The sequence below is a fragment of the Girardinichthys multiradiatus genome, chromosome 9, assembly GCF_021462225.1.
Source record: "Girardinichthys multiradiatus isolate DD_20200921_A chromosome 9, DD_fGirMul_XY1, whole genome shotgun sequence".
Lineage (NCBI taxonomy): Eukaryota > Metazoa > Chordata > Actinopteri > Cyprinodontiformes > Goodeidae > Girardinichthys > Girardinichthys multiradiatus.
Window position 1 is genome coordinate 18,050,059 of NC_061802.1, and position 25,584 is coordinate 18,075,642.

Consider the following 25,584-nt stretch of genomic DNA (forward strand, 5'->3'; position numbering starts at 1 on the left):
CACAGTCCTCTTTATTACAGGTTGTCTCTGAACAAGGGGCTTATATTTCGAGCAGAGAAAAACAAGATTGTGATCTGATTTGCCTAGAGGAGGTTGTGCTGTAGAGATGTATGAGTCCTTGACATTTGCATAAAACAAATCCAATGTTTTGTTTTCTCTGGTAGAGCAGCTGACAAATTGTTGAAATGTTGGAAGTGTAGCAGAGAGTGAAGCATGGTTAAAATCACCAGAAATTGCCACAGAAGCATTGGGGTTTTGTGTCTGTAGCTTAGCAACAACTGAGCTGATGGCATCACATGCAGTGTCAGCAACAGCGGAAGATGGAACGTAAACTGTTACCAAAATAACACTGGTGAACTCTGTGGGTAAATAATATGGACGAAAACTTACTGCCATCAGTTCAATATCTGGACTGCAGAGATGACACTTCACAGTAACATGTCCTGGATTACACCATTTGTTGTTCACAAGTACTGCCAGTCCACCTCCTTTACATTTGCCGCTCCTCTTTAAATCTCTGTCTGCTCGTATGGTTAAAAAGCCCGGCAGAGAGACGCTGGAGTCGGGGATATGATCCTGCAGCCATGTCTCAGTAAAACACATGATACTGCATGCCCGGTACTCTGGCTGGGTCCTTTGTAGGGCTTGGAGTTCATCCAACTTGTTTCCCAACAATCTCACATTGCCCATCAAAATCGACGGAAGAGATGGTTTGAACTTCCTCCTTCTCTCTCTTCTCTTAGCTTCTGCTCTGCATCCTCCTTTTCAACTCATCAGGGATTTGGGGTTGTAGTTGAAGTATTATTTGAGCTTTTGAGATATTAATCAGCTGCTCCCGGTTGTAAGAAACAACCCCGTTGCCATGGCAATGCATCATAACAAATGTCCAAAAATAGAAAGTATTAAGAAAAATCATCCAAGCTGCACAGCATCCGACACTGGAGTGGACAGTCATACAAAAAAAATCAACTGTATCCACCACAAGAGGAATAGTTCCCAAAAAAGAATAAATCAGAATCAAAAGTAACAGAGCTACTCCAACCTGCTGCCACCTTGAGCGGCACAATTCTAGAATATATATATATATATATATATATATATATATATATATATACATATACACATACAGGGGTTGGACAATGAAACTGAAACAACTGTCATTTTAGTGTGGGAGGTTTCATGGCTAAATTGGACCAGCTTGGTAGCCAGTCTTCATTGATTGCACATTGCACCAGTAAGGGCAGAGTGTGAAGGTTCAATTAGCAGGGTAAGAGCACAGTTTTGCTCAAAATATTGAAATGCACACAACATTATGGGTGACATACCAGAGTTCAAAAGAGGACAAATTGTTGGTGCACGTCTTGCTGGCGCATCTGTGACCAAGACAGCAAGTCTTTGTGATGTATCAAGAGCCACGGTATCCAGGGTAATGTCAGCATACCACCAAGAAGGACAAACCACCTCCAACAGGATTAACTGTGGATGCAAGAGGAAGCTGTCTGAAAGGGATGTTCAGGTGCTAACCCGGACTGTATCCAAAAAACATAAAACCACGGCTGCCCAAATCATGGCAGAATTTAATGTGCACCTCAACTCTCCTGTTTCCACCAGAATTGTCCGTCGGGAGCTCCACAGGGTCAATATACACGGCCGGGCTGCTATAGCCAAACCTTTGGTCACTCATGCCAATGCTAAACGTTGGAGCACAAATCTTGGGCTGTGGACAATGTGAAACATGTATTGTTCTCTGATGAGTCCACCTTTACTGTTTTCCCCACATCCAGGAGAGTTACGGTGTGGAGAAGCCCCAAAGAAGCGTACCACCCAGACTGTTGCATGCCCAGGGTGAAGCATGGGGGTGGATCAGTGATGGTTTGGGCTGCCATATCATGGCATTCCCTTGGCCCAATACTTGTGTTAGATGGGTGCGTCACTGCCAAGGACTACCGAAACATTCTTGAGGACCATGTGCATCCAATGGTTCAAACATTGTATCCTGAAGGCGGTGCCGTGTATCAGGATGACAATGCACCAATACACACAGCAAGACTGGTGAAAGATTGGTTTGATGAACATGAAAGTGAAGTTGAACATCTCCCATGGCCTGCACAGTCACCAGATCTAAATATTATGGAGCCACTTTGGGGTGTTTTGGTGGAGCGAGTTAGGAAACGTTTTCCTCCACCAGTATCACGTAGTGACCTGGCCACTATCCTGCAAGAAGAATGGCTTAAAATCCCTCTGACCTCTGTGCAGGACTTGTATATGTCATTCCCAAGACGAATTGACGCTGTATTGGCCGCAAAGGGAGGCCCTACACGATACTAATAAATTATTGTGGTCTAAAACCAGGTGTTTCAGTTTCATTGTCCAACCCCTTTATTTCCAGTAGGTACTGTGGATTTTTTTTTCATTTCCCACAGTTGATACAGATAGATACAATTTTTATTGTATTTTTGCAGATGAGATTATTTTTACCTTCATCAGGCCTAATTTATACCCTCATCAGGCCTAATTTATACCCGCTTGTCCCGGGGTAAATTATTGTGGTCTAAAACCAGGCGTTTCAGTTTTATTGTCCAACCCCTGTATGTATATATACATATATACAGTATATATATATCTATCTGTATATATCTATCTGTATATATATATATATATATATATATATATATATATATATATATATATATATATAGGACTCAGCTGGCATCATTTTATGAGAGACAGGTTTTTTTTTGTAAAAGTGTTATTTTTTTTCTTAATCCTAAATCTAAAAAAGAAATACAACTAATTTTGGTTTCACAATTCAACCATGTTTTATATAGTGTATATCAGAAAAAAATAAATAAAATTCTGGGTTAAGAAGCTTTTCTGGCTCCAGACAAATTTTATTCTGTTGCACAAGGGCAAAAATGGCTCTTTGAAATAAAAAGGTTGCTGGCCCCATGGTCTATCACATTACATTCAGTTAGTTTAAAAAACAAAAAACAAAAAAAATAAAACATTTAATTTATAGCCACAGTCAGTTTCTATCACTTATTCCATAGTGGGTCACAGGGGAGCTGGTGCCTATCTCCAGCAGTCTATGGGCAAGGGGCAGGGTACACCCTGGACAAGTCGCCAGTCCATCGCAGGGCAACACACAAACCATGCACACACTCATTCATACACCTAAGGGCAATTTAGAGTGACCAATTAACCGAACAGGCATGTCTTTGGACTGTGGGAGCAAGCCGGAGTACCCAGTGAGAACCCACACTCCATGCAGAAAGACCCCCAGCTGGGAATTGAACCCAGGACCTTCTTGCTGCAAGGCAACAGTGCTACCAACTGCGCCACCGTGCAGCCCTTTTATAGCCACACTTAACTTCAAATAAATAAATTTTACTTTAAAAAATAAATGAAATATATAAAAATAAATACTATTCCACAGGTTCCTCTTTCTTTCAAGCAGACATGTTCAGGTTTTTTTTACAAAACTGAATATCAGTGAAAAATAATTATAATATAACTACAAAAAAAATAATGGCTAGTAATATTTCTGAAACCAAACAAAGCAGACATACGGTATTTGGGATGAGTACAACAGCTCTACCACCAACGTTGTTTATCAGGGCCACCATATGTTTAGGCTGCAGACTTCTTTGTCTCGCGATAAGTTGCCGAGAAGAGCTACACCCACGAGAATGTCGTTTCGCGCGCTGACACTAAGCTCCAGTCACTGTTCGGATTGACAACTCTATTAGCCAATCAAGCCGGAACACTGTAAAGGCAGCAGCCAATCATCATGGTGAACCTTTGGAGGAGGCGTGTTAACAAATTGTTGAAGAATAACTCATTGATTAACCTCCAACAAGGGCTAGAGTTTGTCGTACAAACCCTTTGAAAGAAGTTACTTGGGGAAAACGTGCACCTTTATTACATAGCCGTCAATTTCCTGATATTATTTTGGACGATTAAACAGGTAAACTGTTTTTTACGACTCCTGCCAACTTTTGAAATTGTGTTCATTGTGTATTCATTTGCATATTTATTCAGTTGCTACTACACTGAGGTTAGCTAAGTCTTGTGTTGTTTCTCCTTTGCTACCGATGCATAAATCTCTAAAAGGCCACATAACATGTTCAGGCTTAGTCAACATCTGTAATTCACCTTTTTTCCCCATGGTTATGTTTTCTCGTAGGTACTGTAGCAGTTAAAATGGCTGAAACACAGACTTTTTTTTTTTATAAACGTGGTTTGCTGTTTTTTTTTTTTAAATAGGTTTGTTAGAAGTTATCTTGTTATTGGTTTTTTGGTGGTGAAAATGCAACTCGTAGTACAAACGGTTAATTTTGTTAGCTTTACTACTTTGCTTATCACCTATTTTCATGCATGCTAACACACGACTGATTATTTTCCTGCTTGTCTCGCTTGGCTTAAAGTGCATAATGTGGTGGTTTTGTTTTCTCTTTGAAAAAGAAAATACTAAAATACAATAAGATAAATTGTGAATTCTGAGTTGGAGCTGCTATTTTGTTTTAAGTTAGTTATTTTTTTTTGTTTTGATCATGTTTTGTCCTCTTTCGTACGATAATTTCGAACCATCATCCTTGTTCTTACTAGACCCGATCAGCCGTAGAGGCATTTGATCACTGCGATCAAAGTGCATTGTATGTGAGTAATATATCACTGTAGACCGTAAATAATATAACATTTTACCGTGTTTTCTAGACAGAAAGCGAAGGCACATTGTTTGCTAGCGCTCCCTCGCGTCCGGATGTGCTTTTTTAAAAAAAGGGGAGTGGCCTGAAGCCCAGTTTCCCGCACTGTATTTAAATAAGCCTATTCCCTCCCTTTCTGATAGTTCTGATGACAGCCCACTGCTTTCAGCGACACCATACTGTACTCTCAGCAGGAAAATGGGTCATATATTACTGATCCTGTACAGCAGGACATTGAGTCATAACAGTAGGGTTCACAAATTCAGTTTCCAGTACAGTTTCCGAAGATATTGTTTACTCCTGTTTGCTGACAAGTTTTCTGCAGACATCATTTAATATAAATGCAGCACAGATAAAAGAGCAGGAGTTGGATAATGCATACAATGAAGTTTGATAAAACAATGCAATTAATAGTAGTAATGAAAAGCAGGTAAAACCTAAAATATGTCAAAACTAAGTAAAGGTCATAGAATAAAACTGTTTACAAATATAACCAGTTGACCAAAGTACTGAACAGGTTAATAACGGAAACAATGCAAATATATAAAACACAAAAATACTGTGCAAAATAGCAAATGTGAGTAAATAAAAAGTTATGCAACAATAGCTTTGCTAGGCGTCTTAGTTGCTAACTAACTTTATGACATAGCTCAACTGCTTATTTAATTTAAAAGCAACAGATAGGGTTTGTAAAGTCCTAATATAAATGTCAAGCTGTTAGCCAAACAGGCTAAACACCTCACAGGGGAATCTAGTTAATCTCAAAATAAAAAAACTTTTGTGATGGTTGAGTTTTGGACAAATGATGGCATGAATCCCTCTTCCAAAATCTGCATTGAATTAAATGAATTAAATATAGCCAGAACCTCCAGATGGAGAAAAGTGGTTCTGACAACAACAATTTTTGCCTTTTAATGATTAGGACAGGGTATTTTGCCAGTGTTTACATATCGACATCAGTCCGATAATACCCGATGTTTATTTCCATCTCGTTGCCATTCATGTATGTATTATGGGAGGGGTTGGCGGTGTGGGGTTTGTCTGGATATGTGATAGTGATGCTGTGCAAGGATGTTGGGTGTTTAACTGAAGCAGAGAAGCAACCTCAGCGGTGTGGTCATTTTTTTTGTTGTTTTTTTTTTCACAACGTTGAAGGGAGAGGGAAATATGATTATAAATATGGGTTATTAGACTTAACAGCAGTACTGATATCAGCCCAGATTTTCTAGAAGGATCACGCTGCAGAAATCTTAGAAAGAGATTTTCTCAGATGGACTGGGTGTGATTTTTTTTTTTGTGCTGCTACTTGGAAACACATTTTTCACATGAAGTTAATTGAGATTGTTCTGTGAAGATGTATATGATTGCAGGCAATATTACAGTGTTACAGCGAATAAGTTGCAGTAATGTTTATGGGTCTTGGTTGTTGTCACAGGGCAGCTGCAATGTGGATTCAAGTTCGCACCATGGATGGGAAGGAAACCCATCGGGTGGATAACCTATCCAAACTTACCAAGGTGGATGAGCTGCGTCTCAAAATCATGGAGCTTTTCAAGGTGGAGCCAGAGAGGCAGAGACTTTTCTATCGTGGCAAACAGGTGAGATTGTGTGGATAAACTGTTGTCTTTCTGCCCTGGTTTCAGTGATTCATAATTCTTTACTGGTGTTGGATCTCAGATGGAAGATGGTCATACCATATTTGACTACAACGTTGGCCTCAACGACATAGTGCAGTTGCTTGTTCGGCAGAAAGCCCCCGCTGTTGATGTCGTCAAAAGCAAAGACAAAGAAGCTGAGCTCTCCGACTCAGATTCTGGCTGCGGCTCAACTCAGAGCGAGTCTGACAAGAACTCGACCCACGGCGAGGTCGAGGGCCAAACTGCTGGGACCTCTGCTCAGAACACACCAGAGCTTGTATATCCTGGGTTTGGATTTTACAAGGTATTGTAGATTGGGTGGAATCTTTGTTGTGTTTAGTTCATGTTGCAGAGAAGAAAGAACTTTGTTAAATGTGTTAAAGATGTGTTAAAATTGACTTTCAGTTAAGAAATGAGAAGTAGTCTTGGAAGTAGTCATTTATCTTAACAAGAAACATCCTTAGTTTTAAATTGAATATTATAGTCTAAATTACATGTTTTTTTGTGTTTTGTGACTTTCCTTGTTATTAATTGGGGCTCAAGACATTTATAGACTTTTGTTGCTACTTTATCAATCTCTGAGATCTAGTTTTATACCAAATGGAAACTGTCACTTACTAACTGCCATTTGCGTCTGCAGATCAATGAGCTGGTAGATGCAAGAGACCTGAACATGGGAGCGTGGTTTGAGGCCCAGATTGTGAAGGTCACAAAAGCAACAAAGACGCCCAAAGAAGAGGCTGGTGAAGGACAGGCAGAAGAGGAGGAGATCCTGTACCATGTTAAATACGAAGAGTAAGAATTGTTCTTTGTGTTATTTTTGACTAGTTCAGAGTTCTGCTTTGTAAGGTTGTCTAGGTGCATCTTCCGGTATTTTTAGTCAACTAACCGTTTTTGGAATTTTGGGTTGTTCGTGCTCTTAAAGCGTCATGATAAATCCAATTACATTTATTGAAAGAAAACTTTGATAAAATATTAAAAGTAAATTCATGCCACTGAAATAAACAGTTGTTGAGATATATGCTGATACGCTCTTTTATGACGTCAAATGGGAACCCCGGCACATAAACTGACTGCTGCTGCAATGGCCAGCAACGCAGACGGCAGCGAAGAATCTGATGTTTCTTAAAATATATTTCAGTCACTATCACAGAGCAGCAAAGTCAGGAGAATAAAGTAAGCTTTCATCAGATGACAGAGCACAAGTGCTGGAGAATGGCCGGAGTCAATATTCATGAATCATACCGCACCACCAGGAAGCAGAACAAACACAACATCTGGATTTTTGAAAATAATTTACTAAAGACATACTAGAGCTCGCTATATTAATAAATACACGCATATATTAATATATACACGTGTATATGTTAGCAGTTGTTTACATTAGATCAATTAGTTCAGTTACTGGGTTGACTAAGGTATAGGCTGAACAATTAAACATTAAATGCACCAAACTAAGCAAGAAATATAGCTTCGCTGCACTCAGTGAACTCACCCATTGTAGAACAAAACACATGAAAATATCTGGAGGCATAAAACAAAATATTAAGCAGTTTAACTTCCACAGAATGAGTTGTTTTGGACTTGCTTCCTCATTTATCACTGGCTTTTATTGCCTGATTTGCTCATGGTTCTTGGAGCTCCTCTGGGCTTCGCACTAGACCGGACCGGAGCAGATACAGTGTCAATCTGGGGTTAAATACAGCACTGTGTGAAACAACCAGTGGCAATTTTTTATTATATTTTATTATATTACAATATTTAGAGAAACATTTATTTAAATATATTGTATGCGTGCGTAATTCATCACGTTTTAATAATGATTTCAGATTTTTAATTATTAACCATTACTGCTGATTTCTAGTAATTTTGTCACAAGGAAGTGTTCTTACCTGCTGAGCTTTCGATCCGTTTAGCAACATCAGATGCACTGAACAGTGTGGCTATAGCATCTGCTTCAATATTCTCCTTCGTCTATCGGATATCCTGACCTCTGACATCATTTATCTTATGAATTTGGAGGTTTGTTGTCCGAAGCAGTTTTCCAAGAAGTCCTGCGATCACAACTTGCTGTGCTTGGTGAAACCAGAAGATCTGTCCCTTGTCAGTTTTCCAGCTCTGATCCTCTTTGCTTTAGGAAAGTACTTCAGACTAACGGCTGCTGTTGTAGTATTGCACCGGAATGCACCGTTTTACTATATTAATGCTGTTTTTAACGCAACTTGGCTTCTACCTGAACAGTTCATCATTGATGCTCACACAATGAATGACCGGAGACTTCCCTTAGACGTAATTTCCAGGCGACTTTGAACTTTGTAAAATTTAACATGGAAATATACTTATTTTGTGTCACAATTGTCCTTTATCATGTCTTTAATCCTATTATCATGTCAATTACTGCCCAATTTCTTCAATATATAGATGTTTTCTTTCAGTTTCTGCATTTGTGGGAAAAGCATGTCACATTCACTTTAAACTTCATAACATAAGTAAGATTTTATTCCTTGGAAGTTGCAATATGAGCAGAGAATCTCCTACCTGCAGTTCATGTTTGCTGCATACATCAGCCAAGTTACGTATGAGTACCCAGCCTCTTTCAGAAAACCATTCAATCATAAATCAAGAAAGACGAGCCCCTCTCTTGAGTTGCCCCTGCTCATTCACAAATAAAGTCAGTGATATCTCACACAAGTAAGCTTTCAGACATTCATGCGGGTTGCGTAACTAAATGAGGCATTGAGTGGTGCTCACCGGTTTTGACAATTATAAATGTACAGTCTCAAAACTCCTGACAGCTTGAACACATTTGTGGTCTGTCAAATTTTCAGTTTTGTTCTGTTTTCAAGCATAACTGCAAATAAGGAGACTACCCTTGGCTGAAGTCGGTGTACAACAGTGACAAGATAACTTGAACTGTCAAAACTAACATAGTGGGTTAAAGCTTCTGCTTTCTGTGAAATGAGCCAGATTATACACGTTTTTAAAAGGCTGAAGTGGACTAAAGTATGGGACTAATGCAATTTACATGATGCTAAACTGGCTGCTTGGAAGCAGTGTAAGGTTTTGTTGGAAACCGCCGCAGCGCAAACATGATTTATGACCATCTGGATAGACGACATCCGTGGCCAATGATGAGCTGTCAGGGACAAAACCTCTTCCAGTGGGTTTCAAGCTGCTGAATACACGAAAATAAGTACGATTCTGCGCTCCAGTTTAGACTCGTCATATTTGATATTCTGAATACCCAGGCTTTTTTATTTGCAATACATAAAGGAGGGACTTCGTTTTATTTATTTTTTCCCATGCTTGTTGTGGCCCTTTTTAATAGATATAATTGTAAATACTTTTTATGTTCATTCTTTTAAATATTTCTTTAAGACCAGTCGATTTGATCTAAAAAGACCTGTTAGTCTGGGCCCTAAAATAATATTTTATATATTCAAGGTGATGATGAATATAGTGGTCACAATAGTGCCTTCCTTCTCATTAGTGTATGACACACACACATTTACCATCCATTCCTTCCCCATTAGGAAACCGATTTGCACAACCATAATTTAGTTCAGTAAAACTAGACAAATCTCCATTTCTAGGCTCAATATCTTTTAAAACAACAAAATTATAGCATAAAAGTGGACTGAAACAAAAGCCATTCTTGAGCTAGATGACTGCTTATAACCTGTTCCCAAGGCAACATGTGTTTTTCATCAGAGCAGGGTAACAGTTTAAACCCGCTGCTTCTTTAGCAGTTGTTTCCCGTTACCATACAAATGTAAATATTGGGCAACTGTGGCTCAGTGAGAATAGTAGTCTTCTTAAAATCCGAAAGTTGTGGGTTCAATTCCAGCTTCCTTCTGCCACATGCCATTGTGCCCCTGGGCACGGCACTTAACCTCAGGTTGCCTAATGATCTGCATATTTGTGCACGAATGTGTTTGAGTTCAATTGGATGAATATGGCTCTAGTGTAAAGCCTTTTGAGTGGTCAGGATGACTGGAAAGGCTCTATATAAGGTCAGTCCATTTTACAACGGCAGTGCAGCACAGTGTGAAACAACTCAGAGGCTCGTGGCTTAAACTATGCTTTTATATTAACGGTTCTAGTTACCCAGAGAATGGTGTGATTCAGCTGCTGGCCAAAGATGTTCGCCCACGGGCCCGTACCGTCTACCAGTGGCATCAGCTGGACCCAGGAATGATTGTCATGGTCAACTATAATCCCGATGACCCCAAGGAGCGTGGATACTGGTATGATGCTGAGATCCAGAGGAAGCGGGAGACTCGCACCATCCGAGAGATCTACGCCAAGATCATTCTTGGGTACGGATGCAAATAATCTTTTCTGGGATCAGTTTTGACTGGCTTATCTGGGAATTATAATGGCTATCTTTGGTGACAGCTGAGCACAGTAACTGTGTCTCTGTTAGTGTGGTTTGTAATGGCACAGCAGTTGGTATGTTGAAGCAGATTTCCTGCTGTGGTCTGTGTGCATTGCTCAATATTGGTCTCGATGTTGGAAGCAGGGCTTTGCCCGAGGTTTTTAACAGTTTGTTTTTATGTTTGCAGTGATGCAGGAGACTCTCTTAACGACTGCCGGATCATTTTCATAACTGAAATCTATAAAATCGAGGAGCCTGGTGCTTCGAGTGACACTCCAGCTGGAACCGAGAGCCCGTTAAAACGTGAGTTTGGAGATCAGGAATCATAGATGCTGTTACCTTTTTAAAAGACCTGACTTTTGATTCTTCCTGACTTTTTTTTCTTAAAACATCTTGAAGGATGTAACCGTTAACCAACCGTGTTGTTGGTGATAATCCCGCATCAATACTTACTGGATGATATCTGTGTCTTTTAGGATCAAACGGGCCTGAATGCAAGCATTGCAAGGATGATCTTAAGAAAAACTGCCGTTGGTGTAACTGCCACATCTGTGGCATCAAGCAGGATCCTGACAAGCAGCTGCTGTGTGACGAGTGTGACATGGCCTATCACACATACTGTCTGAATCCTCCACTTACCACCATCCCTGAAGACGAAGACTGGTCAGTAGAAGCTGGATTATGAGTCTATTTATTATATCCAGCACAGTACTCTCTAAGGTTGTTAGAATTTTTTTTTTTTCAATTAGTCAGCCATTATTTTTATTTGTTGCTGTTTTCTCTTGTTTCCACTATCAATACATTTTGCAAATCTTTGAATTTCAACCTAATAATATAGATAATGTATGCATTCCCACAGTAAATTAAAATGTAAATTAAAACTTTTTCTTGTCTTTAAGCAACTTTTATTCGAAATCTAATTTGCACATGACTGCCTAAATGCAGTTACTGATCTGTGAAAGATTTACTTTATCTTTTTGTTTTTAAAAAGGGTTTCTTCAAACAGAATGAAAGGTTTCATAAATCACAAATCTCTGTTCAATGTAGCATAATCTACTTTAGGTTTGATCAGTTCAGTTATTTTACATTTTAAATTAGTAGTGGTGAGTTTTTTAAATGGCAAAATAGCCCTTTTTAGGGCCATATCTAAAGAGACAAATTGGATGCAAACACCAATGTTCATTCACTTTAAAGCTGCCATGTTTTGCTGTTTTTAGGTATTGCCCCGGTTGCCGTAACGACACTAGCGAAGTTGTTCTGGCTGGAGAGAAGCTGAAGGAGAGCAAGAAGAAAGCGAAGATGGCTTCTGCAAGTTCGTCTAGCCAGAGGGACTGGGGAAAGGTGACAGACCGCAGCTCTTGCTTATAGCAGCAAAGTCAAAACAGTCAAACTTTGATTTGAGTTGTTCACTTTGTTTGACAACTAAACAGAGTACAAAACCCAAAAACCAGGATAATGGTGTCTTGTGACTTATAGTGGTTACTTCTATCCCTGCAGGGAATGGCTTGTGTGGGTCGAACCAAGCAGTGCACCATTGTCCCGTCCAACCACTATGGCCCGATTCCAGGCGTCCCTGTAGGCTCCCTGTGGAAGTTCAGAGTGCAGGTTGGTCCAGTTCTGCTGCATCAAAACTAACAAGTTTTCTTTACTCTGTTTGCCTTGTCATTGAAATCCACTTGCGTAGTTTCAGAGTAGAATCCAATAAATTGTTTAATGGCTGACTTTTGAATGTATTAATGAAGTAAAAATGGTAACGTTAAATGGCTGCTGTAACAAACAGGCATGCTGCACTGAGGTTTACAAAACAAACTGCAAGGAATGAAGCAAACCAAGATCTTGAATGGGTTTTCTGTATTAACTTGCAGTAACTCTTCTCCTATTTCCCAGGTCAGTGAATCTGGTGTTCACAGGCCTCACGTTGCTGGAATTCATGGCAGAAGCAATGATGGTGCCTATTCTCTGGTCTTGGCAGGAGGCTATGAAGATGATGTGGTATGCCTTTTGTTATGTTCTACCTTGCTGGAGTCTTTATTCCGTAGGTGGTTGATTATAACATCTGTGCTGTCTTGATAAAGGATGATGGGAATGAGTTCACCTATACTGGCTCCGGAGGGCGAGATCTGTCTGGGAACAAGAGGACAGCTGAGCAGTCATGTGACCAGACTCTCACCCACATGAACCGGTAGGTCATTAAAAAGAAAACGCGTAACTCAAAACAGAAAACATGCAGTAGCTTAAATTTTTCTCCTTTTTTTTTTTTTTTTGGCACACTAGGGCTTTGGCTCTCAATTGCAATGTTCCTGTTAATGATAAAAACGGTGCAGAGTCCAAGAACTGGAAACAAGGCAAACCAGTCAGGGTTGTGCGCAGCTGCAAGGGACGCAAGCACAGCAAATACTGCCCTGAGGAAGGAAACCGGTATGATGGGATTTACAAGGTACGAGGAGAAGACAGATGGGTTCCTACTTTCTTTTTGTGCTGGCTGGGTTGGCATAAGTATGGGTCAAACAGATGTAGCGCTACCATGACAAGCAGTAGGACCAAACTGTTACTTTGGGCATCAGTTTATAGTTTTGTTTTTCTACATCTTCCACTTTGCTCAGGTGGTGAAGTACTGGCCAGACAAAGGCAAGTCTGGCTTCTTAGTGTGGCGTTACCTGCTGAAGCGTGATGATGATGAGGCAGCACCGTGGACCCGGGAGGGGAAGGAGCGCATCAAGAAACTTGGTCTCGTCATGCAGGTGAGTAGTATTGCAGTACGTTTTGCATGTTACTATGGTGACGGTTAATAAGAGCAGGTGTTTTGTTGGTTTACCTTTTTGATTCTCATTGGCTGGTTATATGTTTTGTAAAATGACTGATGGCTTCTGTTGCAGTATCCTGCTGGTTATCAAAAAGAGAAGGAGAACAAAAATGAAGTAGAGGAGGAAGCGACACCCAGTAAGGCGAAGAGGAAGAGAAAATCTCAGAGCAGCGGTATGTTCTTTGTGGCGTTAGCTTGTTGAATTGTTCTTTTTTTGTGTGTTTTCTTCTTGTGTTTTATACCCCTGCAGAAACTTCCTCTTATACAAGAAATCATTAGATTATCTGCGTACAACCGATTAGGCTATTTCAATATATAAAAAAATGGTTGGAAAAATAAAGAAATAAATCTGACTTGTTTTCTCTAGAATCCACTAAGACCTCACCTGCCAAGTCTCCCAAGAAGATCAAGGTGGAAGCATACAAGCTTTCACAACAGCAGAAAGCCCTCATAAAGAATGACAAGCAAAACAAGAAGCTGTGGGACGAAGCTATGGAGTCACTGTCTCTTGGACCGGTAAAGATGGGGCTTTTGAATATCTGTAGTTGTATCTCCGCATGTTTACATACAGACTCTTTGTTAGGCAAATCTTCACAATGCAATTCCCCACACTTAAATATGGTACCTGTAACGTTTTTGTTGACTAAGCTGGTTCCAGTGCTGTGCTGGTGCTTGGTTTACACCAGTTCTTTGTACTGCTGAAACCACAAGCTGTAGCCATGCACGCAGTTCTGCCTCAGCTGCAGATCTTCGCTGGATCAGAGGAAGGCACTGCTCTCTGCTGGTGGTCTCACAGAGCCTAATAGCCATGTTTAAAACAAGTTAACACTGCTTCACTTCACTGTCACTTCCCTCATTTAATTTAAAAACCAATGAAACCAGGCATTTTAAAATTTGGTAGACTGATTGTCAGTGGAATAACAGAATCTTACCCTAAGATTCCTGCTGTATGTTTTCACTAATACAGATCATACACTGAATGTAGGTTCCAACAGTTTTTAATCACGGTCATGTCTCTTGATTTATACATCTTTGTTTATAAATCCTGTTTGAACGGCCTAGATTACCCCAATTTTGTTTATAAGCACCAACCAGATATCAGAAATGAATCCAGACCGTTTTAGACACAGTTGATAAACTAGGCTGGCTATATTAGGACAGCTAGGGATAAAGAGACAAATCCAGTGATTTGTGCAGATAAGCTTTCTCGCTGCACTTTAATCCTCTACAGAAGCTTGACAACAAAGAAGTGTCAGTTTGTGACGTAAACACTTTGCAATGGGGTAGCTCTTTGGCCGAGGAAAACCAGGTTTGCCACTTTTTATACAAAATCCGTTAGGAGCCCACAGCAGCACTGGTTTGGCACTAAAACCACTTGAACGCATGAACTTTTGTTCGTTTACATCAGCCAGAATTGAGCTGTTTGTTAAAACTTGGTCGTACGGTGGATTTAGGCAAGACTATAGTATTGGCGTATACATCAGACACTAAAAGTAGGTCGTTCACTGTGGGGAAGATGCTTTCAAGATTACCAACAAAAGTCTTTTGTTCCAAATGAAGACCAGCTAAATTCCAGGCACAGATAATAAAATGTACCATCCCAGCCCTCTTGTGTAATTGGTGAGATCCTGTCCCTGTTACATTTTTTTTTTAGAAAACACTGGACATCAAATTGCTCCAGTATTATGATCTTTTAAGTAACACGTTCTTCTTGGCTGGAAAAAGTCACTGGAATTCAAGTTTTGTAGTTTTTGAAGATTCTGGCCAGTTATTGTTAGAAGTATTTTAATGCTTTTGTAATTCCCACCCCATCAGTTACAGGATGCTTCTTATTTATTGTTTAAAATAGGAAAATCATTTATTTAATGACAAATTTAATTGTATAAAGAAGTAGAAACATCTTGCCGCATCAGAGAGAGCACAAGCACCATAGAAGATTTACTAGCTGAAACATATTAATCATTGAAATACTTTACTGATGAAACATCTTACCCATTTGCTTTAATATCAGAATCAGCTTTATTGCCGAGTTCGTGCATACAAACAAGGAATTTGACTCCGGTACACTTTGCTCTTTTGTTCTGTTTTTGCATTACAGAATATACAAATTTACAATGTACAATATACACATATATAATAAAAAGGTGCATTTGCAGCATCTGTTTGCTGTTGTTTTGTACTCTATTGAATGTTCAACAGAGAAACAGCCTGGGGGAAGAAACTGTCTCTGTGGCAGCTGGTTTTAGTAAACAGTGCTCTGTAGCGGCGGCCTGAAGGTAAAACTCTGAACAGTTTCTGTGCAGGGTGTGTGGAGTCTACAGAGATTTTTGCAGCTCTTTTTTTGACCCTAGACCTGTATAAGTCCTGGATGGAGGGAAGGTCAGCCCTGATTATTCTCTCTGCAGACCTGATTATTCGTTGCAGTCTGGACCTGTCCTGTTTTGTGGATGAGCCAAACCACACTGAGTTGGATGAAGACAGGACAGATTGAATGATGGCAGTGTAGAAGATCACCAGCAGCTCCTGTGGAAGGTTGAACCTCTTGGGTTGCCTCAGGAAGTACAGTCTCTGCTGGGCCTCTTTCGAACAGTGTCTATCTGTTTGCTCGGTAAGCAAATTGCATGGGGTCCAGCAGGGGGCCTGTGATGTCTTTCAGGTGCTTTAGCACCAGCCGCTCAAACGATTTCATGATCACAGACGTCAGGGCTACAGGCCTGTATTCATTTAATCCTACGATGGTGGGTGTCTTGGGCACCGGGATGATGGTGGATCGTTTGAGGCAGGAGGGGACCTCACATTTCTCCAGTGACTTGTTGAAGATCCTTGTGAAAATCGGAGCAAGTTGATGTGCGCAGGCTTTCAGACATGATGGGGAGACGTTATCGGGTCCTCCAGCTTTCTTTGTTTTTATGCGCTGAAAGAGCCTGTTTACCTCTTCCTCTGAGAGCAGGCAGAGGATCTGATGGTGGGGGATTGGTTGCTTTATGGGAGGAATTTGTTCCTGAATGGGATGTAGAGGGAATGATTTGAGGTGTGAATGGCTTCTTGTCATGTCTGCAGTAGAAGCCATTCAGACGGTTGGCCAGGAGACGACTCTGTTCAGGATGGGTGGAGGGGCTCTTGTAGGCAGTCAGGTTTCTCAGACCAGTCCATATAGCCGAAGTGTCACCAGTAGAAAGGCTATTCTTAAGCTATATATATATATAATATATCTGACATTTCGACACCACTGGACTTGCCAGCTGTCTGTTTTTGCTAAGCTTAGAGTGGATTTAATTGAATTATAAAAGCTGATATTGATAAAAAATCTTCTTGCTGAATGAAGTAAATCAAGTTTTCTAACCAGAAGTCTTTTAAGAACTACTGTGGAAGCTTTATCACAATATACAAATGTTGCCAGTTAAAAAGGAATTTCTATCCATAGTCTTATGTCTTGTTAATGTTTTTATTTCTACAGAAATTCCTGAGCAAGGTTGAAGAGGTTTTCCTTTGCATTTGCTGCCAAGAAGTGGTCTATCAGCCTGTAACCACAGAGTGCCAACACAATGTTTGCAAGGTAAGAACCCAGAAATCTTCCATATTCATTCAACATTGCATAGTTGACAGTTTTCTAGTTTGTAGAAACTGCAGTTGGAGTTATTGAAAGCCTTTTTTTAACCACACCGCCCATGCAAGCTGGATTTGTTGCCATTCTTCGCCGTGTTTCTCAGAAATAAAGGCTGGCCATTGTGCCTCTCAGCAAGCAGGGGAGGTGGTGCTCGAAAAGCTTTTGATATTTTGCTGTGTTGCAATCACAGACTTCAGCGTATTTGTCTGGGATTTTATGTCCAACACAACGTGGTGCCAAACTATGCAGTGGAAGGGATACGATGCAATGTTTAATTATTTTTTTGTCCAAATGAAAGTCTGAAAAGTGTATATGTCTATTCAGCCCCCTTTACCCTGATGTTCCTAAATAAAATGCAGCGGACTTGCCTGATTCAAGGGGTATGGATACTTTTGCGAAGTGCTGTAGGTCTCTGAGTTAGGAAAAGCTTTGAAGTATTTGTCCTCTCTGTGGTGCTTTTATTTTTAAAGACTCTACAGTTGGTACACTTTGCATTTCATGTTGTCATTTTGCAATCTGTGCATACCTTCTCATCTCAACATGTGGATTGCTTCACTTGGATTCAAATTGTTAGCATTAAAAGCACAGCAATACACCCTGGCAAAAGAAAACCTGTATAGAATGTTTGGTTTCAAAGCATTACTGTTTTCACTTGTAGGAATGCCTCCAACGGTCCTTCAAGGCAGAGGTTTACACCTGCCCAGCCTGCAGACACGACCTGGGCAAGAACAACTCCATGTCTGTCAACCAAGCCCTGCAGGACATTCTAAATCAGCTTTTCCCCGGCTACAACAACGGCCGATGATCCTTACTCCAGTCTACTCAGCCCTCAAAGAAGCGCAATGAAACCTGTAAGGGGAATTTCCAGTTGAGGCAATAAAGAGTCAGCTTCTTTTAATATATTTTCTATGAATATAAAGCTACAGGTTTTGTGGGCTTATAAGCAAGCATATTTACTGGCAAGCTGTTATGTTTGTCTAATATTCATTGAGAATTCCCGTGAAACTGGTTGAACCATTACCCTATTAATGGCAATCTCGATTAATCCTCCATATTTTGTTTACCTACTGCTAATATTCCTAATTTAAATGTAGCTTTTCTTTTGCCCCAAATTTCCTTGTGTTCTACACTCATTGATGCAACATTTGGCCAAAAGAGTAATCTGCTTCCCAAACTGGGCTAAAGATCCTTCTCTCTAAGGCTATCATTAGGTTATTGATGTGTATCGGTTTTGTCATCAAATTGCTTATGGTTGGTTATGCTTATTGAGCTTTTATGAAAAAGTCACACATGTAATGATTTGATTTTCATGAGTCCTAACATAATTTAATATGAAAATGCACTAATGTGATAAACGAACAAGGAAATTAGGTCTCTAATTGATTCATACAGTGTTGACAAAAACCTTTTTTTTTTTTTTTTTGCATTTGAGAAATAGGAGACAAGTGTCTTATCTGCGAGTTGTCATTAAAACATCAACAGTTACTGTTCACTCAAATTGTCAAACAGGATTTTTTTTTTATTATTGTAGATTAACTTTATAAAATTTATTACACTTTATAAAAACAATTGTTTGGAAATGATATGTATATTTTTTTGTCTGGCAGATTTTTCTTTAGATTACCCCTTTTTGTGATTCACTTTAAAATAGTCCAAAGATATGAATATGCTTAACCAAGAGTGTAAAGTAGATGTCCCCTCTATCTAGCGCTCTAGATGTTGTCCTTAACACTCAAACCTAATTCAGCCTAAAGACTTAATTTGTATTTTTTTTATAAAGTTGAAATGTACACTTATGCCTTATCTGTTTATTGTCATCTAATTTGAAGGTTCAGTCTGTTGTCTTCCCAGTGATGAGATGTAATGTTTGACTCCATTTTAAAAACAAGAAATGCTTGCATTTTAAATGGGGAAAATGCACACATTACAGTTTAATATTCGATATAAACTCTTCAATGCTGACTTTAACACCCACTTTTATCCGTTAGATTCTGTTTGGTCAAGCTCATCAGCAACGTGCAAATTATCTTCAATGCCAGCATTTCTTGTACCAAAATAATTGCAAAGGCTGGGAAATGTATATTTTTCTGAAATTGTAAAAAAAAAATGTTTTAGTCCGTTTTAGATTTCATAAGTAGTTTTAGCATTTATTGCACACGTTTTGTGCAAAAATTGTCATTGTTCAATAAAAAACTTTAAAAAGATGTAAATTGTGTGCGTTTATATTTTTTCATTGGTAGTTATGTGATTGACTAACCATTTGGTCGTAATGTGTTATTACATTTCATCCAATAGAGACATTTCTACTCTTAAATTGGGATTTGGCTTGCGCGGAAATAAAGGCAAATCTTTTATGGTTTTGGAAAAAGCTTTTAACTTCGGGAATGACTGTTAGGGATGGTGAAAATCCTTTATAATATGTCAGTTTATTTTCTTAAGACTACACAGCATTGCTAACCTGTGTGTTCGTACGTGCGTGGCGTGTGGTTAGTCTACAAGCGTCCAAGAATGAATGGTAGTTGGCGTACGGTTTGATTCGATAATTTGTCTGTCAATCATCAGTTGAACCAATGGGATTAAAGAAATTCCGTAAGTATCACTCCTCCATGTCATTCGACCAATCACAAGCCGCTACTGTGAGCCTAAACCCACAAACTGGCTGACCCAGCTGCTTGCTAATGCTAAAAGAAAATCGATAAGCCAAACGAAACCAAACCAATTCGTTTGAGACAACCCGAGAAGAAGGACGATATTCTGCTGCAGGAGGTAATTTTTCCGAAACGGGAATCACTGTCTGCAAGCGCACAGTTTATACTTTAATTGTGTTGTAGATTCTGTCGTCTCGACGTTTTGTTTGTTTTTTTCTAACTGCAGATATGGTAACAGTTAGCTAGAAGCTAGCTACCTTTATTGCCGCTGCACTTAGTACAATGAGGATTTTGTTTAATAGAATTGCACACCTAAACAGACTGAAATGTTGCTTTGGTTTTGTTGACGAGTACTGCTTTTGTTCGCTGAAATCGCATAGTGCGGCGGTGTTTTATTCGCTGTCTTTGAATAAAATGCTAGCGATGTCAGCTGAGCGGGGCTAGCTTTGCCGTTAGCTGCAGTAGTATAACAATAATTCACTTTTTTACGGCCACATGAGACTTCTTTGACTGCATCATGCGTGTAATATGTAATGATTAGAAGAGCGATACCAACATTTAACGAGTGTTGGCATTAAAACTTTAAGGAAGTAAGCTGAATGCAACATGGAGGATCAGGCCCCGATGGAGTTAAAGGGACCATTTAGGCCCCTTTTTATGATGTGGTTTTGAACAGCTAATAAGTCATTGCGGGTTATTATGGAGGGCTGTCATTAGATAACTTAATTTTCAAAAAGCTGCTATTAGTACATTGTAGATAAATGGGATTTCATTTGAAAGTGAAGAAAGTAGTGTTTACCCATTTTTATCCCTTCAGCTACTTGAAACCTATTAAGGTATGCTCCTTTATTTTCTGATGCAAATACCTTTGAAGTTGTAACCCTCATTTGACTGGTGTTGAAGGAGGAAGTCACTGTCCTCAGATCTACACATACATGGTGGTGGTTTGACATTTATATTAAAAATAAAAGGCTGCATTGAGTATTTGTTGTTTTTATTGAAGCAGGCTTGACATGTTTATTAATTTGGAAACAATAATGCAAATTGGGAAATAATTTCTTTTTTTCTTCCATGCCAACATTTTAAATCAGATTGCTGTTGAGCTAGTCTGGAGCTTCACTTTTAGTACATGCAGTTTTAAATGTAAATATCTGTGCCAGTGAAAGCTCTGGTTTTACTAGATACAGGGCCTTTATACCCAAATACGCAAGTATGTTCTTGTGTGCTTGGCAAATACATACTTGGCGAGTATAGTTGAAAGTAGTTTCTTGCAAGGACGCTGTTTGGTAGTTCTGCAATTGGAACTGAGCATACTTGATGATGTCAATTCTCAGATAAGGTCTTTCCTGGAGTTTAAATAAATGGTCCGGTTTTACTGTGGGAATGTAATTATTTTCACATTTATAAGGGATAGTAAAATAAGAAAAACATGTTAATTTAACAGATATAAAATATACATAATTAAGTGGAATGAAGTCTGTATTCTAAGTTGAAACCTTTTACAATAATGAGCTAAACCTTTCATATTTTACCTTTTTTAAAAACAGCTTTGCTAATAATGGTGGTTTAAACATTGTCCCCTAAAAAATTAAAACCTTTACTCTCTTCCAAAGAGCATTTGCTTATAAAATATTTTTTGTCTCACTGACAAACCATAGTAGATGATGACCAGATTCAGAGTTATACGTTTGATTTATTGCTTGCATTATTCCACTGGATCCATGAGCAGGAGAGTTTAAATAATTATTTTACATTTAATTTTTCCCAACTTGCACCTGGCCAGAGTTGTTGCCTTACAACTGCATGATTCATTTACAATAACTACTAAACACTGATAAATAAACTTATTTTTCTTTTATTATTATCATCTGGTAAACTCTTATCCGATATCTACAGCACGAACGGAGAGAAAATGTTTTTAATACAAAAAAATCCTTTATTAGAATAACAAAGAATCAGCCAGTAAGTACAGGGACGTCTTGCCTTCACTGTGTAATCATAGGCAACATTTTGTATAAAGTAGAAGATGTGAACACAGTGTAGTAGACCATGGCAGGACACAAGGATGAAGAGGATCACTAGGAAACTTCAGCCAAACCTGGAACTGTGGTCTCTCCTCCTGCAGAGCTGTATGCATAAAAGCATGAAAATTTATAGGAAAACAAAATAATTTGATACTGTAAGGAAAAACTGGGGCAACACAGTTTATAAAGTACCTCGATTCACTTAAAATTAGGGCTGAAACATTTAATCGGATTAATCTGTTATTGAAATAATCGTCACTTACTTAGTAATCAAATAGTTGTTAACTGGAGTATACAGACTCTAAAACATGCCATTTGCAGAAAGAACAATCCACTCAGAGCACTAATTAAGCCAAAACTGTACAAAATAATATATACATATTGCATTTAAGATTGAAAATGCTCTATCCAGAACTCAAGTGGAACAGTTTTACCTTCATCTGGTTTCAATTGTGTAAAAAATAAAAAATCTGTTGTTAAGCACCTGCTATCTGATTATTAATTGTAAAAATTGTCAAGAGATTAAGCGATTAGCAAAATTAGCATTGGTTGTAGCCCTAATTAAAATGTCAAAAACGTCTGGAAAAAATAAACTATTTATACTCTCATACTTGCAGCTATTCGCCACGCATACAAAAGACTTCATATACACTTTCAACCGCTACAAACATAACAGGTAGCAAAAAATGCCTAGATCAGGCTGTGGTTAGCGGGAAAAACCCACTAACGTCTGTGGAACCAGCAAAGCTGTTAGGTCCGATACTATGCAGGGAGAGTCAATGTAAAGCAGCCGTTTTTGAATTAATCAGCTGGCATAGGTAAACACCATGGCAGATTCTCAGTCATTTTAATCTAGTTTGCTCAGACTACATAAAAATCGGAAACCTCCACAGACAGATGGTTCAGCCTTCTTGTTTTAGCCAGAGTTTATGGTGCATGTTCACCGCTTCTAAAACACTTGCCTGAAAAGCTTGTTTTAGTTTTTTCAGTTTTAAACAACTTGTCTAATAATTGCAACAAATCTTTGATGATGAAATCAGGACATTCTAGTTTCCCTAGATCATCACTAACCTCTTCTGTTTGTTTTATTATTACCAAATGATTCTCATGTAATATTTTCACAAATGGCTCAGAGCGTTTGTTGCGTTCGTATATCACTAAGCCCCACTGAAATAAAAATCCAATTTTAAAACGCTGAAAAAATAAAATGATATATTCAGCAGTACTTTGACTGGTGGATTTACTTGATGCATCCATTAGAGAATTTGGAAAAATGTTTTTTAAGGGTAGATTATTATTTTTTTGTCAAATTTGTAAATAACATACTTTAAATGGGGAAAATGAAAAAAAAAATCAGACTGTGGCATAAGGTTTTAGAGGTGAGGGGTTTTATTTATTTTTTTTGGTTTGTGGCTTCAAACGCTAGTTTTCCTTTGTAAACAAACATTGCAAGAGTTTGTCTTAAGTAAAAGCACTTGGGTTTTAGCTAATCGTTGTTTTAGTAATCGAGTATTCTGTGGATTATTCTGGTGATAAATCGAATAAAAAAAATCGGTATTTAATTGAACAACTTGAGCTTATTTTATGAATAATAGAAACAGCTAAAAAAATAAACTGCAAGTTAACAAATAATCCGAATTCTTTCCAAAAAAAATAGTTTTTGAGTAAATGCCATAACACAGCATGTGTTGAGTGTACTCTGGAACATTTGTAGCCAAGGATTCATCTGCAGCTAAAACAAAAGGTTCTGATGTAAACATGTCAAAAGCTTAGGCCTTTATGGTTAACTCAACATCAATATATATAGTGCTAATGTCTCTGTAGTGAAAATGGTCACAAACAAAAAGTGCATAAAGTGCACCAAATTAAACCCAACCCTTGTAGTGTGCTTAAATGCCAAGTTACGCTTGTTTTTTAGTGCAAAAACAGCAAAGAAATAAAAGCTAATTACATATTGTACTTATCAAAGAGGTAAACAGGAAATTTTATTTCAGGCATATTTAACACTGCCTTTTACACATAAAACGTCACCGTCAGTTTCTTTGCGCGGTCAGTAGAGTGGTCACCGTCTGCTGACATTTGTTGTTTACAGAGGTGATCCGTCAGTAAAATACGTCTGTCTGGTGTGCTTTCGAAGAACAAGTTTATAATGGAAACATTAAAAATTTCAATTTCTTGGTTTTAACTAAAAAAGGTTAAGGTTTAGGTGTGGGTGATCTGGACTTGACTGGAAAGTTTTATCGTGATATTTTGTGGCATTTGTTGTGATAACAATAAATGATAAAAAAAACTAGCTTCTTTTCAGTTTTTTTTAAGTAACTGTGTGGCTGACTGCATTTTGCAGCTGTCTTAGAGCCACAAATACTGCTCTTGAAAAATATACCCATTTTAAAATGGGCTTCTTCAGGACACCAGCTATGAAAGGACGTAAGCGCTTCCTGATCTTCGCAATAATGCTGGTTTACTTTTCACGGTTGGATTTTAAAAAAATGGATCAGATAAAATCTACCCTAACTGCTTGTTCTGTGCCCCACAGATTTACCTGCAAACCTTCAATCATCTGATGGATACCGACAAATCCATGGACAAGGTGTCGGCTCAGAACCCAGTCCCTACCTCACCCCCTGATCCTGTCCCGGTCTCCTTTCCTGCCCTCGGCTCCAGTCCAGCCCAAGATCATGTTCCCATCCAGGAGCCAGCAATAGCTGAAACACCCAGTAACCCGGTGACCCCAGAGCAACAAGCTGCTCCAGATCTCCCCCAAGTTCTGCCTGTAGACCTAGATGGGACTTCCAAACCTGTTCCAGGTTTTGAGCCACCCGTACTCCTGCGGGTAGGACCAGTTCCACCACCCCTGCCACCAGCTGCTGCTAAGAACCCCAGCTGCAAGATCATGACTTTCAGGCCTACCATAGAAGAGTTTAAAGACTTTGCCCAATATATTGTCTACATGGAGAGTCAAGGAGCGCATCGTGCTGGCCTGGCAAAGGTAGTGGTTCCACAAAATATGCACCTATAGTTAATAGTCCCCTTTCCACACTAGTCTGTCCCTTACCAATACTTTAGTCTAAGTAAGGTTTCCTTACTACATTATTACGGTGTTCTGCATATAAGTGCTAACCATCCTTTTCCATGTTTAGGTGATTCCGCCTGAGGGCTGGAAGCCTCGCAAGTCCTACGATACAATTGAAGACATGGTGATTCCAGCACCCATCATGCAGGTGGTAACCGGTCAGTCGGGTCTGTTTACCCAATACAACATTCAGAAGAAATCTATGACCGTTGGTGAATATCGCAAGATGGCCAACAGCAAGAAGTGAGTTACTTTTTCTGTCGTATTTATAAATTGTCCATCAGGTGTTGAGAAAGAACTTCCTCTTATCTGTCTCTTAGGCAAAGACCTCTCCTGTTAGCAGTTTTATACTGATGAAGGGTGATGTTTTTGAATGTTTTTTCTTTTCTTTTATGAAAGTAGATTTAAGCATGATGCTAGCAGCCTTTTTATTAAAATATTTCTTAGATATTAACAATACAAAAAAAGAACACGTTTAACACCAGTATTTGATCTAAATAAAATGAGAAAACTCTGTTGGGTCTAATTGTTTTTATAGTGCCAACTAAAATTAAGAATTTTGTTGGTCTACAGTTGTAATTGAATTTAATATAGTTAAAATATAGTGTTACAGCAAAACATAGACCTGCATTTTTTATCAGCACTTTCAGACAGGAGTGCTTGATGAGGTAAGATTTATAATCAGTTGTTTGTGTTAAATTAATTATG

At 38.9% G+C, this 25,584-nt stretch overlaps 2 protein-coding genes and 1 long non-coding RNA gene across 6 annotated transcripts in view; 2 read left to right on the top strand and 1 right to left on the bottom strand.

The window, feature by feature from the left end:
- LOC124874214 overlaps nt 1-4,762 on the bottom strand; it is an 11,823-nt gene extending 7,061 nt beyond the window's left edge. The window contains exon 1 of the long non-coding RNA XR_007039722.1: nt 4,705-4,762. This is a non-coding gene — a long non-coding RNA (uncharacterized LOC124874214). The remainder of the gene's footprint in view (nt 1-4,704) is intronic.
- On the top strand, nt 3,811-19,335 carry uhrf1 (ubiquitin-like with PHD and ring finger domains 1). The gene is made up of 17 exons (XM_047375487.1): nt 3,811-3,967; nt 6,142-6,304; nt 6,384-6,647; nt 6,984-7,138; nt 10,447-10,662; nt 10,909-11,024; nt 11,198-11,384; nt 11,939-12,062; nt 12,219-12,326; nt 12,609-12,713; nt 12,797-12,903; nt 12,996-13,158; nt 13,325-13,462; nt 13,598-13,697; nt 13,892-14,040; nt 16,982-17,080; nt 17,790-19,335. The coding sequence occupies exons 2-17, from the start codon at nt 6,152-6,154 to the stop codon at nt 17,934-17,936; spliced, it is 2,331 nt and encodes a 776-aa protein (XP_047231443.1). The 5' UTR covers nt 3,811-3,967; nt 6,142-6,151; the 3' UTR covers nt 17,937-19,335.
- Nucleotides 19,336-19,767: 432 nt separating this feature from the next.
- Nucleotides 19,768-25,584, top strand: part of kdm4b (lysine (K)-specific demethylase 4B) — a 61,001-nt gene continuing 55,184 nt past the window's right edge. For all 4 annotated transcript variants that reach the window (XM_047375298.1, XM_047375296.1, XM_047375297.1 and 1 more), the window contains exons 1-3: nt 19,768-19,897; nt 24,340-24,792; nt 24,944-25,119. In XM_047375298.1, coding sequence (XP_047231254.1) covers nt 24,367-24,792; nt 24,944-25,119 — 602 coding nt within the window. In that variant the 5' untranslated portion in view covers nt 19,768-19,897; nt 24,340-24,366. The remainder of the gene's footprint in view (nt 19,898-24,339; nt 24,793-24,943; nt 25,120-25,584) is intronic.

Bases quoted from the DNA above. Each gene is read 5' to 3' on its own strand.
- uhrf1 (XM_047375487.1), top strand. From the start codon at position 6,152: ATGTGGATTCAAGTTCGCACCATGGATGGGAAGGAAACCCATCGGGTG. The intron at 13,698-13,891 runs GTATGTTCTTTG...TGTTTTCTCTAG, and splicing joins GAGAAAATCTCAGAGCAGCG to AATCCACTAAGACCTCACCT. The intron at 14,041-16,981 runs GTAAAGATGGGG...TTATTTCTACAG, and splicing joins AGTCACTGTCTCTTGGACCG to AAATTCCTGAGCAAGGTTGA.